At 43.5% G+C, this 13,014-nt stretch overlaps 1 protein-coding gene across 4 annotated transcripts; it reads right to left on the bottom strand.

The window, feature by feature from the left end:
- Window positions 1-7,446: 7,446 nt before the first annotated feature.
- C23H18orf32 (chromosome 23 C18orf32 homolog) lies at window positions 7,447-11,738 on the bottom strand. Of its 4 annotated transcripts, none has more exons than XM_069568506.1 (3): window positions 11,646-11,738; window positions 8,909-9,096; window positions 7,447-8,127 (listed from the first exon to the last, which is right to left on the bottom strand). In XM_069568506.1, the coding sequence occupies exons 2-3, from the start codon at window positions 9,071-9,073 to the stop codon at window positions 8,062-8,064; spliced, it is 231 nt and encodes a 76-aa protein (XP_069424607.1). In that variant the 5' UTR covers window positions 9,074-9,096; window positions 11,646-11,738; the 3' UTR covers window positions 7,447-8,061. The 4 variants fall into 4 exon arrangements, with proteins under 4 accessions (XP_069424607.1, XP_069424610.1, XP_069424608.1 ...); XM_069568509.1 differs by having other exon boundaries at window positions 11,632-11,721; XM_069568507.1 differs by having other exon boundaries at window positions 11,560-11,669.
- Between the last annotated feature and the right edge of the window lie 1,276 nt (window positions 11,739-13,014).

The following is a 13,014-nucleotide window of genomic DNA, read 5'->3' on the forward strand; positions in this document are numbered from 1 at the left end:
GATAGTGGAGCTATCCTGTGCTTCACGCTGGAAGAACTCAGGAGCGGGGTCACTGTGTATTTGTGTCTGCTTCCTGCTGGGGCCAAGTTAGGATGTTGCTGGTGGTGTTGTTCAGTCACTTAGTCGTGTCTGACTCTTTTCAACCCCATGGACTGCAGCACGCCAGGCTTCCCTGTCCTTGACCATCTCCTGGAGCTTGCTCAAACTCATGTCCATTGAGTTGGTGATGACATCCAACCATCGTGTCCTCTGTGGTTCTCTTCTGCTTTCAAGCTTTCCCAGCATCAGGGTCTTTTCTAATGAGACGGCTCTTCACATCAGGTGTCCAAAGTATTGGAGCTTCAGCATCAGCCCTTCCAATGAATATACAGGATTGATTTCCTTTAAGATTGACTGGTTTGATCTCCTTGCAGTCCAAGAGCCCCTCAAGAGTCTTCTCCAACACCACAGTTCAGTTCAGTCGCTCAGTCGTGTCCGACTCTTTGCGACCCCATGAATTGCAGCACGCCAGGCCTCCCTGTCCATCACCAACTCCCAGAGTTCACTCAGACTCACGTCCATCGAGTCAGTGATGCCATCCAGCCATCTGATCCTCTGTCGTCCCCTTCTCCTCCTGCCTTCAGTCTTTCCCAGCATCAGAGTCTTTTCCAATGAGTCAACTCTTCGCATGAGGTGTCCAAAGTACTAGAGTTTCAGCTTTAGCATCATTCCTTCCAAAGAAATCCCAGGGCTGATCTTCAGAATGGATTGGTTGGATCTCCTTACAGTCCAAGGGACTCTCAAGAGTCTTCTCAAACACCACAGTTCAAACGCATCAATTCTTCGGCACTCAGCCTTCTTCACAGTCCGACTCTCACATCCATACATGACCACAGGAAAAACCATAGCCTTGACTAGACGGACCTTAGTCGGCAAAGTAATGTCTCTGCTTTTCAATATACTGTCTAGGTTGGTCATAACTTTTCTTCCAAGGAATAAGCGTCTTTTAATTTCATGGCTGCAGTCACCATCTGCAGTGATTTTGGAGCCCCCAAAAATAAAGTCTGACACTGTTTCCACTGTTTCCCCATCTATTTCCCATGAAGTGATGGGACCAGATGCCATGATCTTCGTTTTCTGAATGTTGAGCTTTAGGCCAACTTTTTCACTCTCCACTTTCACTTTCATCAAGAGGCTTTTTAGTTCCTCTTCACTTTGTGCCATAAGGGTGGTGTCATCTGCATATCTGAGGTTATTGGTATTTCTCCTGGCAATCTTGATTCCAGCTTGTGTTTCTTCCAGTGCAGCATTTCTCATGACGTACTCTGCATAGAAGTTAGACAAGCAGGGTGACAATATACAGCCTTGACGTACTCCTTTTCCTATTTGGAAACAATCTGTTGTTCCATGTCCAGTTCTAACTGTTGCTTCCTGACCTGCATACAGATTTCTCAAGAGGCAGGTCAGGTGGTCTGGTATTCCCATCTCTTTCAGAATTTTCCACAGTTTATTGTGATCCACACAGTCAAAGGCTTTGGCATAGTCAATAAAGCAGAAACAGATGTTTTTCTGGAACTCTCTTGCTTTTTCCATGATCCAGCGGATGTTGTTGGAAAGTATCAATTCTTCAGTGCTCAGCTTTTTTTATAGTCCAATCTCACATCCATACATGACTACTGGAAAAACCATAGCTTTGACTATATGGACATTTGTAGGCAAAGTAATGTCTCTGTTTTTTAATAACTTGTCTAGGTTTTTCATGGTTTTTCTTCCAAGGAGCAAGCATCTTTTAATTCCATGGCTGCAGTCACCATCTGCTGTGATTTTGGAGCCCAGCAAAATAAAAGTCTGTCACTGTTTCTATTTCTCCCATCAATAGAAGATGGCCATGAAGTGATGGGACCAGATGCCATGATCTTAGATTTTTGAATGTTGAGTTCTAAGCCAGCTTTTTCACTCTCCTCTTTCACATTCATCAAGAGGCTCTTTGTTCCTCTTCGCTTTCTGCAACTAGTGTGGTATCATCTGCATATCTGAGGTTGTTTCTCCTGGCAATCCTGATTTCATCTTGTGCTTCATCCAGCCCAGCATTTCACATGATGTACTCTGCATACAAGTTAAATAAGCAGGGGGACAGTATTCAGCTTTGACACACTCCTTGCCCAATTTTGACCCAGTCTGTTGTTCCACGTCCTGTTGCATAACTGTTGCTTCCTGACCTGCATACAGTTTTCTCAGGAGACAGATAAGGTGGTCTGGTATTCCCATCTCTTGAAAAATTTTCCAGTTTGTTGTGATCCATCCAGCGGGTATTGGAAACTTAATCTCTGGTTCCTCTGCCTTTTCTAAATCCAGCTTGTACATCTGGAAGTTCTCAGTTCACGTACTATTGAAGCCTAGCTTGAAGGATTGAGCATTACCTTGCTAGCACATGAAATGAGCACAATTGTGCAGTAGTTTGGGTTCTTTGACATTGCCCTTCTTTGGGATTAGAATGAAAACTGACCTTTTCCAATCCTGTGGCTAATGATGAGTTTTTCAAATTTGCAGGCATATTGAGTGCAGCACTCTAACAGCATCATCTTTTAGGATTTGAAATAGCTCAGCTGAAATTCCATCACCTCCAATAGCTTCTCTCCTGGCCCCTGATGTAAACACATCTTCTCTCAAATAACAATCAAATATTCAACTAAATGCTGCTGCAAAAGAATTTTGCAGATGTAATTAATATCTAAAATTAGTTGACCTTAAATTAGGAAAATTACTTGGACCTGACATAATCACATGAGCCCTTTAAAAGCATTTTCTCTGGTGGTCCCAGTTTAGAAGTCAAAGATGTGCTCTGCCTTCCTTGGAAGAAAGCGAACATACCTACTGTGAGCTGACTATAGGGCCACATGCCCAGGAACTACAAGGAGCCTCCAGGAGCTAAGAGTAGTTCCAGGCTGACTAGAGAAAAGTGGGAACACCGCAGTACTACAGACACAAGAAAATGAATTCTGCTGGCAACCAGTGAACTTGGAAGCCCAGATGAGAACTGCAACATCCTGGTTTCAACCCGGTGACACCCTAAGTGGACAATCCAGCCATGTCATACCCATATGGCTGACCTACAGAAAATGTGAGATAATAAACTCGGGTTGTTTTAAGCCACTGTTTGTGATACTCTGTTATGCAACAATAGAAAATGAAGACAGCTAGGAAGTGTGAAACTTCACCTGCTGAATTACAAGTCAGGAGCAGGACCTCTAGAACTGTGCATGTGCTGTGCATAGATCTCGAGGCATCATTTACGAGTGTTTTCTGTGTGAACGGAACCCTTTGCAAATGGGCAGTGCACAGAGCACAAGTGTACGTAGCAGTCCTGCAGCAAGGGTGCCCTGTTCCCACATCTGGGTTTTTTTAGGTCATTTAACCATTTTAGTAGAAATGAGAGGATGGGGTTAGGCATATCTGAAGGTCCGTATCAGCTCAACATTTGGACCAAACGGTATACTTTGTATACTATTTTGGACCAAAAGTATACTTTGCAACTACTCCACCGTACACTGCCCTTCTGTCATACCTTCTCAACCCAACCTCTCCCTTCATCCACCAGTAGTCTTTCTTCCCTAAGGAACTGTTGCCTCATTAATAAATAGGACTTTGAAGACAGAACTAGCTGGTGGTTTTGTTGGGAGGACTTCCTTTTGACTATAAGTGAACCTGGGACATTTAGCTTTAGATAGCTCAAGAGGTTTAGGATCAGTGGGTAGTTCTTTTCAATCCCATCAATCTGTTGAACAGATCAACACGTCAGAGAGGGTCATTTTGAGTAAGTGCTGACTCACTTGTTTCCTTGGAATGAAGCTCAACAATGAAAAAGACATGACAAAACCCAAGTCTTTCAGGAAAACCTCAAAGGACTGTCTGAGAAAATGTGTCCATCCCAGAGACTGGAAATGCAGTTAACTAGAACAAAATCAGTTATTGCAAACTCGGTTAAGATAAAAAGTCATGCTAAAGGTGAGTAAAATCAAACCTTGAAAACAAGTCAATGTTAATTAGTCTACACTCTTCACTTCTGCCCCAATATTCCCACTAAGGTCTGTCTGACAAGGTATCAGCCACTGTGACTGCTCTGCAGGGGGTCAATATTTCAAGACAATTTAAGGGTATGGCTTTGGAATCCTAGACTCTACACTTAACATACATATAATATAGACTGACATGTTGGGGCTGATATGGGGTGGAGCAAGAGAATACTTGTGTGGTATAAAACAGTGACTACCAAATTCAGTCCAAGGATAGATGATTTTTCAGCAACTATGAAAACATGGTCAAAATTGCGAATTTCTCATGAAAACACAAAGATCTCCTTTATAAATGTATTCATGGTAATGAGCTATTGTTGTTTCCATGTTCATTTTCACTCTTTTGCTGTCAAAATGTCTTTTATGAAATAATGGTGATAATAAATCACATCCTTTTAATATAGGCCCACTTGGCAAAATAAAGTGTTGGCAACTATATTGCAGGAAGGAGGACCCCTTCCAGGACCCGAAACCTGGCTCTTGTCTAACACTCGAAAAGGAATTGCCTGAGGAGACACATGTGCTGACAAAGCAAGAGATTTTATTGGAAAAGGGCACCCAGGTGGAGAGTAGGGTAAGGGAACCCAGGAGAACAGCTCTGGAGAGATGGTCGGACATGTGGTGTCTCATTCCGACCTTTCCTGAACTCTTCCCATTGGAGCCTCATTAGTTCTGTGTTCCTTCCCAGGACCTCCTGTCATAAAACAGCTCACGCGAACGGTTCCTGTGGCACCTGGCCAGGGTGGGCGGTTTGTCAGTGCGCTTCCCCTCACTATGGATCATCCTCTTCAGCTTCTTAAGAAATTTCTGGCAGCACCGGCTGTTTTTTTTCAGCACTCAGGCTCCAGCGCTTGGGCATAGCTGCTCTGTGGCAAGTGGGATCTTAGTTCCCTGAACCAGGGATCAAACCTGCGGCCCCTGCATTGCAAGGCAGATTCTAACCCACTGGACCGCCAGGGAAATCTGCTCAACTTCTTAAAAAATATATTTTTAGTAGTATGTAAAAATACAAGATTGGGAACCACTAGTCTCTCTCTCTGATGTGAGATTGCTAGAAGTAGAAATGGCCCTAGAAGATCAGCAATTCTAAGGAAGGTAGGTTTAAATGAACTGGGATGATCTAGGGGATCACTTTTCAAAATTATCTGTATTAACTTTATAAAATTCAGTACTGAATTAAAAAAATTGGTATGCTTCAGGAGCAGTGAAGGAGTAAACCCACAGAGGAAGCTGTGGGATCCAGGGAACAAGAGATGCGACACAGGAGTGGAGAGAAGTCCTAAGGACTGGCCCTGTGGCCCGCACCCAGTCAACGGAGGATGCGTAGCGGGAGAAAAGGGAGAGTAATGCAGGGAAGCGATGCTCCGTGAAGGGAAACTGATCGCACTACACTCACAACCCAAACAGTGAGCCGTAGTCACCTGCTCATCCTACCAGTGTCCCAGCAAGGAGACGATGGCACCTGTGAGATAAGGCAGCGACCCAGAGCCAGTACTAACAGATGCCATCACCCCTAGGGCCAAAGCAGCAAGGAGAGGGAGAGGTCAGTGGAAACTGCAAGGAGTCGTGTGGAGTTGGTCACCATGAGGTTCAGGACTTCTGGCTGAGGAACACATCTGACCTGAAGACACCTGGAAGGGAAGGAGCCAAGGGAAAAAAATACCCTGACTTCACACCTTCCTTTACCCTCTCCCATCTCCTGGATACCACTGGCCAAACCAACAAATCCCAGAGGTCACAGGAAGCCCACTGATGTAGTCCATACAGCTTTCTTGAGCAGGAGGGTAGGGTGAGGGAGGCAAAGATCTGGAGGGACAAATGGAAGACATCTAGAGCACACATAATGATATACATACTGATCAGTAGGTAAAATTTTCCAAATTTTGACTCAAAATTTACAAAAAAGTATTTGGAGGATATGTGGGAGAAGAGGGAATATAGTGTAAAATAGCTATATCTCAGTCATGGCAGAAGTCAGTAATGTCTACAGCTGCTACTGCTGCTGCTAAGTCTTCAGTCGTGTCCTACTCTGTGCGACCCCAGAGACGAGACGGCTGTCCATCAGGCTCCCCTGTGCCTGGGATTCTCCAGGCAAGAACACTGGAGTGGGTTGCCATTTCCTTCTCCAATGCATTAAAGTGAAAAGTGAAAGTGAAGTCGCTCAGTAGTGTCTGACTCCTAGCGACCCCATGGACTGCAGCCTACCAGGCTCCTCCATCCATGGGATTTGCCAGGCAAGAGTACTGGAGTGGGGTGCCATTGCCTTCTCCCATGCTTACAGCTGATAGCTCCAACAACTGTATACATGGATCACTTAGAAATATGAAGACAAATCATGAGATAAAAGCAACAGCTAAATGAGTAAATCCTTTGCAGACTATGAGCATAAGGATATTATAAACCTTGCAATATTATTTGGTTTTTAGTAAATGGTATGTTTAATAAAAACTACTTTTAACAAAGTTGCTAGATGGCTATGTGTGTGTTATGTTAGTTGCTCAGTCGTGCCCGACTCTTTGTGGCCCCATGGACTGCAATCCACCAGGTTCCTCTGTCCATGAGATTTTCCAGGCAAGGATCCTGGAGTGGGTTGCCATTTCCTTCTCCAGGGGATATTCCCAACCCAGGGATCGAACCCGGGTCTCCTGCACTGCAGGCAAATAGGAAAAGCTAATAGTGGTTACTATCTTTGGAGCCAGAATAAAGGAGAGTAGAGAAAGAACAATCATTTTTCATTTAACCTGTCCTTGCCTTGTTCTACTATGAACATCTGCTACTTTCACAATATCGTTTTTAATACCTTAAAAAGCAATCCAAATTAATCAATTGGATTTAGCTGCTAACAGGAATTTATCTAATCCCTCAGGTGTGCTGGGGTAGAAAAGCTGAAACAGACTCATTTCCATCAAAGGAAGTTCAAGGTGGATCAATGACTTAACCAGACACAGTTTAACACAGCCTCAATTAAGATCCAGGACTTCACTGGGGACCCAAGGTGGGGAGTTCCTTCTAACTTCTCGTTGCTTCAGAGAGAACAAACATTAGATATGTCTTGTCATCTTTGAATATTTGTGTATCCCAACAGTAGAGGGAAGAAGCCCAGGGATGAAAGACCATGCAGACAGGTCCACACCAGCAAGTAACTTACCAGTCACATCACTGTTGCTAAAAACCACTAACTTTAGGGTGTATTACTATGAAACAAAATAACTGACACAATCTAAATTTTTTTTTTTAAAAGAAGAAAGTATCACTGCCCCATAACTATCCTGATGCCATCACACTCTTCCAATCCTGCTTTCTGATGTGGTTAAAAAATCTTGCTTTTAAATATTTAAAAGAAAAAAGAACAACAAGCTATTTAATACATTTGTAGGAACAGAAGGAACAAAACAAGGATTAGAATTTTATATTACACATTAGACATTTATGTAAAAGATGTTCCATTTTTCAGAGAGGTTTCCCCTATTTCCCTGTCTTTTCTATCTTCCTCAGAGTAATAAATAGTAATTACTATTCTCACAGATAAGCTACTCCTTTGAGTTGGACAGTAATTACATCTTTATTTCAAGTCATTATCATCTCTAAAAACTACCTTTCATTTGACTGCACAGTCTCACTGCAATGTTTCACAGTAAAATTACACTCCTCAAATTTGAAGAGCCTGAATAAAAAAAGCTAGAGCCCCTCAAAATTTCTAGGTACTGACTTAGTAACAGTGTCCACTGGCACAAACCTTATATATTTACTCATATTTTTAAAACTGCAATAAAAGAAATGAAAGCTACTTTAATGTAAAAGGAACTTAGAAATGAGGTTGTTAAATATAACTAGCTACATTTTAAATACAAATACCAGGTATTCCCTGATTAGCATCAGGTAAATGTCTAAACTATTAATATCTAACCCAAATTCTGGTCTTGGAAAAAGATCAGAGACAATTAAAAAGAAGGTGCTTCATAGTATCAGGTCCATTTTTAAAACAATGAGATCCTTTGGGACAATCAGTTTAGTCTTTCTTTTTATCACACATTTCTGTTGGTCCTCTTGTTGGTAATCCATTTATGTCTGCACCCTAAAGTGAGAAAACATTTTAGATATTATTACCACAAAAAGACATTGTAAGAGATATTCTCTTTAAAAACACAAACTTCAGAATGAAAAACCTACTGGAAATGTGCAGGATGGCTAAATTTGTGCAGGTGATTGAATTTAACAATCACCAACACTAAGGAAAACAAGCTGTCTAAATATTCATTTAAAAAAATAACTGCATTACAAGAAGAAAACCTCTATGAATCTACTCATTACATCTCTTATAAGAAAATTCCAAACCCCTATTTTAAAAAAGAGAGAAATTTAGAATTTAGTATTTTTTTTCTTTTGAACTTTTTATTTTATATTGGAGTATAGCTGATTAACAATGTTGTGATAGTTTCAGATGAACAGTGAAGGGACTCAGCCATACAGATACATGCATCCATTCTCCCTCCAAACCCCCTCGAATCCAGGCTGCCACATAACACTGAGCAGAGTTCCATGTGCTACACAGTAGGTCCTTGTTGGTTATCCATTTTAAAAATAGCAGTGTATATGTCCATCCCAAACTCTCTAACTCTTCTCTCTGGCAAACATAAGTTCGTTTTGTAAGTCTGTCTCTGTTTTGTAAGTAAGTTCATTTGTATCATTTACATTTTTAGATTCCACATATAAGGGATATCATACGTATTTCTCCTTCTCTGGAAATTTAAACATATTAATGAAGCTTCTGGTTCAAAGAACTTGACTTTCCAAAAGTCACTATTTTACCCTGAGTGTACTGCCCCCACCCATTCAAGGCATTTTAATGTTCTTACCTTATAGTCTACTTTGCCTTTGTTTTTATCATTGGTTTCTTGTATAGCTTTCCGAGGCCACATACGGCTAACAAAGGGGGAGATCAGAGGGTATATATATGGCTCCAGGAACTTTTTGTAGACCCAGAGCAGAACTGGAATTACGATGCAGGGAATGCACACCATTGTCCCAGATATGAGTTCCTGAACTATTGACAAACAGCAGAAAAAAAAATTAGATCATCACAGATTAATGACTGAAGGAATTCACCTAGATTAAAATATATAAAAAGACTATTTCTACACTGAAGGAAAAACTTAAATCACATTACAGGTACTATCGTAAAGCAAGAGTCTATTCATAAAAATGCTGCTGTCTATAAGGGAAAGGAGTAAGAGGTGGCAGACTTGAAAATAAGAGTGAGGATAAGCCTGCCGCCAAAACTCTCCAAAACCGTAAATTTGTTGATGAAGGAAAGACAGGGCTTCCCAGGTGGCTCAATGATAAGGAATCCGCCTGTCAATGCAAGAGACATGGGTTCAGTCCCTGGGTGGGGAAGATCCCCTGGAGAAGGAGATGGCAATTCACTCTAGTATCCTTGCCTGGGAAATCCCATGGACAGAGGAGCCTGGAGGGCTACAGTCTATGGGGTCATCATCCAACACTTCTTGGCACTGAGAATGAGGCAATTAAGCCCTTTATACACATCAGCTCATTTAATCTTCAAAACACCTAGTGAGGTTGGGTACTCTAGCATTTCCATTTACATATAAAGAAAAGGAGTCACCCAAACATTAAGGAATTCGGAGTAATTACTGGTGAATGAGTAAGCATTGTTAAACTAGGCAATTTAAAATGATTCACAATATAAGCGAGGAATGGTATAGATAATCCAATCTGAAATAAAAATGTAGATGTACATCAGGGAATGACCACTATTTTACAAAGGATTCAAAACTGGATTCTTTAAAACAGTCCTCTAGTCTCAGGTGGCACGAGTGGTGGGAAAGAACCTGCCTGCAAAGGCGGGAGACAGAAGAGACGAAGGTTGGATCTCTTGAGTAGGCAGATCCCCTGGAGGAGGGCGTAGCAACCCACACTTCTGTATTTCTGCCTGGAGAATCCCATGGACAGTGGAGCCTGGCAGGCTATGGTCCACAGGGTCACAAAGAGTCGGACACGACTGAGAGACTTCACTTTCATGCATTGGAGAAGGAAATGGCAACCCACTCCAGTGTTCTTGCCTGGAGAATCCCAGGGATGGGAGAGCCTAGTGGGCTGCCATCTATGGGGTTGCACAGAGTCGGACGCGACTAAAGCGACTTAGCAGCAGCAGCTCATGTGTGTGCTAACTTGACTTCCGTTGTGTCCTCACACGTGCTAGCTAAATTAAAATAATTTAGGAATTTGCCAAAAACATTTTGTTCCAAAATTTTAAAGAACATATCCTCTGGTCAAAATAAACCAAAGAAGCATGAGTCTTTTTCAGCATCTTACAAGGAATCATTATTTTGGGCTACTAGACTTTTAGAATCTCATCTGAAGCGCTTCAGATTGGTTTAGGTCTTAACAAGTACCTAAGCATAATAATCAAGCAGGAACCAGGGCAGCTGCCTGGATTTGAGACCTGCTTTCACTATTTTCTAGACAGTGTTCCTGAGCACGTTATTTGACCAGACAGTGCCGTAATTCTTCCATGTGTAAAAGGAAGATATATATTAGTACCTATATGAAAAGATGTAGTGTGGACTAGATAATAGGAATACAAAGCTCAGAACAGCGTCCGAATACGATAAGTACTATTTAAGTGTTGTTACTATAAGAAAAAACAAAACAAAACAAAAAAAAAACCAAAACAGATTCAAAAGTTGTAACCTGTCCAAAGCCCACACTTTAGGTAACTAGAGCTGGCTAAAACCAGAACTCCTAATTCTGGTTTCCTAGCTAAACACTCTTCCATTTTTCCTTCCCAAAACACACAATCTCCATGTTATTCCCCTTTCTAACAAACTTTAAAAAGCAATGAAACCCTTCAAAACAACTGGCAACGCTACCGAGATCTAGGATAATACGATGACTTGCAATCGTTCCATCATAAAGATCCACATTTCTAACCTACCTGAAATTGTTTTAAATAAATTCTCAAGAACAATTACTACTAGTTACTTCTGTCATAATTATGGCTTAGAAAGGCCTAGAAACTGGCTTAGAAAGGTCTAGAGGTGGCTATGATAAATTGATAAAAAATAATTTTATTTACTGTCTCTAAGCCAATTCTCGAATATTACAACACAGTGAGATAAATGGATCCAAACTGCTGGAGGACAGGAATTTCTTTCATTCGACTTAATCCAATACAATGGAACACGAAAAAGCTGTTCTATGAGAACAGGGAGCAGCTGTGGAGGGAAAACGTCAGCTCCTGGAAGGAATCAGTCCTCCAGAAATCAGTCTGGAGACAAGAGAGCGGGTCAGGCCGAGTCAAAGGTAAGGACTGAGACAGGAGAGAGGAAGAGAGAACGGGGGTGACGATAATAAAAAGTGATACCGACAGTTCAGGCCAGAGAGCGGATCCGGAGGTAAGAAGAGGCAGCAGCGGGTGGACGAGGGCGCAGGGCAGGCAAAGGGCGAGGTGGACGAGAGGCGGGCGCGGGGCTGGGGGCTGGTGTACCGTGAGGGCAGGAGAGCCGCGCTGCGCACCGAGGCCGCCGCCCACGCCGCCCCGATCCCCCCAGACCACTACCGGGTCCGGCTCACCCGCGACGACCAAGTCCCAGGGACACTATCCACGCTTCCGGAAAGAGGGTCGCGGGGAGTCACCACAGCCGAGCCAATGGCACCGCAGGAGGGGCCGACAAAGGCGCGTCTGCGTCAGCCTGACGACGCGCCGGACGTAACGGGGACGCCCGCAGGGGGCGCGGACGACTTCCGGCGCGGCCGCAGCCGTCACTCGAGCCTGCAGGCGAGGCGGAAGCGCTCGCTTCCCTAGGTGCCCCGTCGCTGAGCGAGACCCAGGACGCTCCGCCCGGAGGATGGCGCGTTTGCGAGCGGCTCACCACCTGTGTGAACGCTTGCTTCACAGCGACGGCTAGGCTGTTTTCGAATGCAGCTGTGGCTGAGCTCCTCACCCTGTTCAGTCGCTAAGTCTCCCGACTTTTTGCGATCCAGTGGACTGTAGCCGGCCAGGATCCTGTTCGTGGGACTTCCCGGCCAAAAATTCGAGTGGGTTGACACTTCCTTCCCCATTTTAAGACCCACTACAAGGGTCTTAAATTCCAGAGCAGGGGAAATTAACATTCAAGTCGATTTTGAGGGATTTATCTTTACAGAAAATGGCTGTACCACTTCACTCCCATTGGGACAGCTAGTCTTTGATTGATCCTGGCTTCCCTGATGGCTCAGCTGGTAAAGAATGTGCCTGCAGTGCGGGAGACCTGGGTTTGATCCCTGGATTGTGAAAATCACCTGGAGAGGGGAATGGCTACCCACTGCAGTATTCTGGCCTGGAGAATCCTATGGACTGTAGCCTGTGGGGTCGCAGAGTCGGACACGACTGAGCAACTTTCACTGATCCTACATTTTGGTAGCTCAGTGAAGAGCCTGCGTGCAATGCAGACCAGGGTTTGACCCCTGGGTTGGGAAGTTCCTCTGGAGAAGAGAATGGCAATCCACTCCAGTATTCTTGCCTGGATTATTCCATGGACAAAGCAGCCTGGCAGGCTACAGTCCGTGGGGTACCAGAGTTGGACACGACTGAGCAACTCACACATAGCAGTAGCAGTAAATGCTACTGCTTTAGGAGTCCTGCAGGTCCTCCAATGTTCACTAAATTCAATCCGAGTCATGAAGACTCCCCTGGAGGAAACCCATTCCAGTATTCTTGCTGGGATAATCCAATGGACAGATGAGCTTGGCAGGCTAGTCCCGTGTAAAGAGGACACAAATGAAACTAACACCTTATGCCACAACAAAAACCCTGGGGAAAAAAAAACAAAACGTGCTAAGTCAAAGCATTGTGATTTAGACGAAAAGTCCAGAACAGACAAATCAACATAAACTCAGGGCTGGATTGGGTTAGGTGACAAGTCAACCACTGCTAAGGTTCCTCTTTGTGATACAGAAAAGC

This window comes from Ovis canadensis, chromosome 23, assembly GCF_042477335.2.
Source record: "Ovis canadensis isolate MfBH-ARS-UI-01 breed Bighorn chromosome 23, ARS-UI_OviCan_v2, whole genome shotgun sequence".
Classification (NCBI taxonomy): domain Eukaryota; kingdom Metazoa; phylum Chordata; class Mammalia; order Artiodactyla; family Bovidae; genus Ovis; species Ovis canadensis.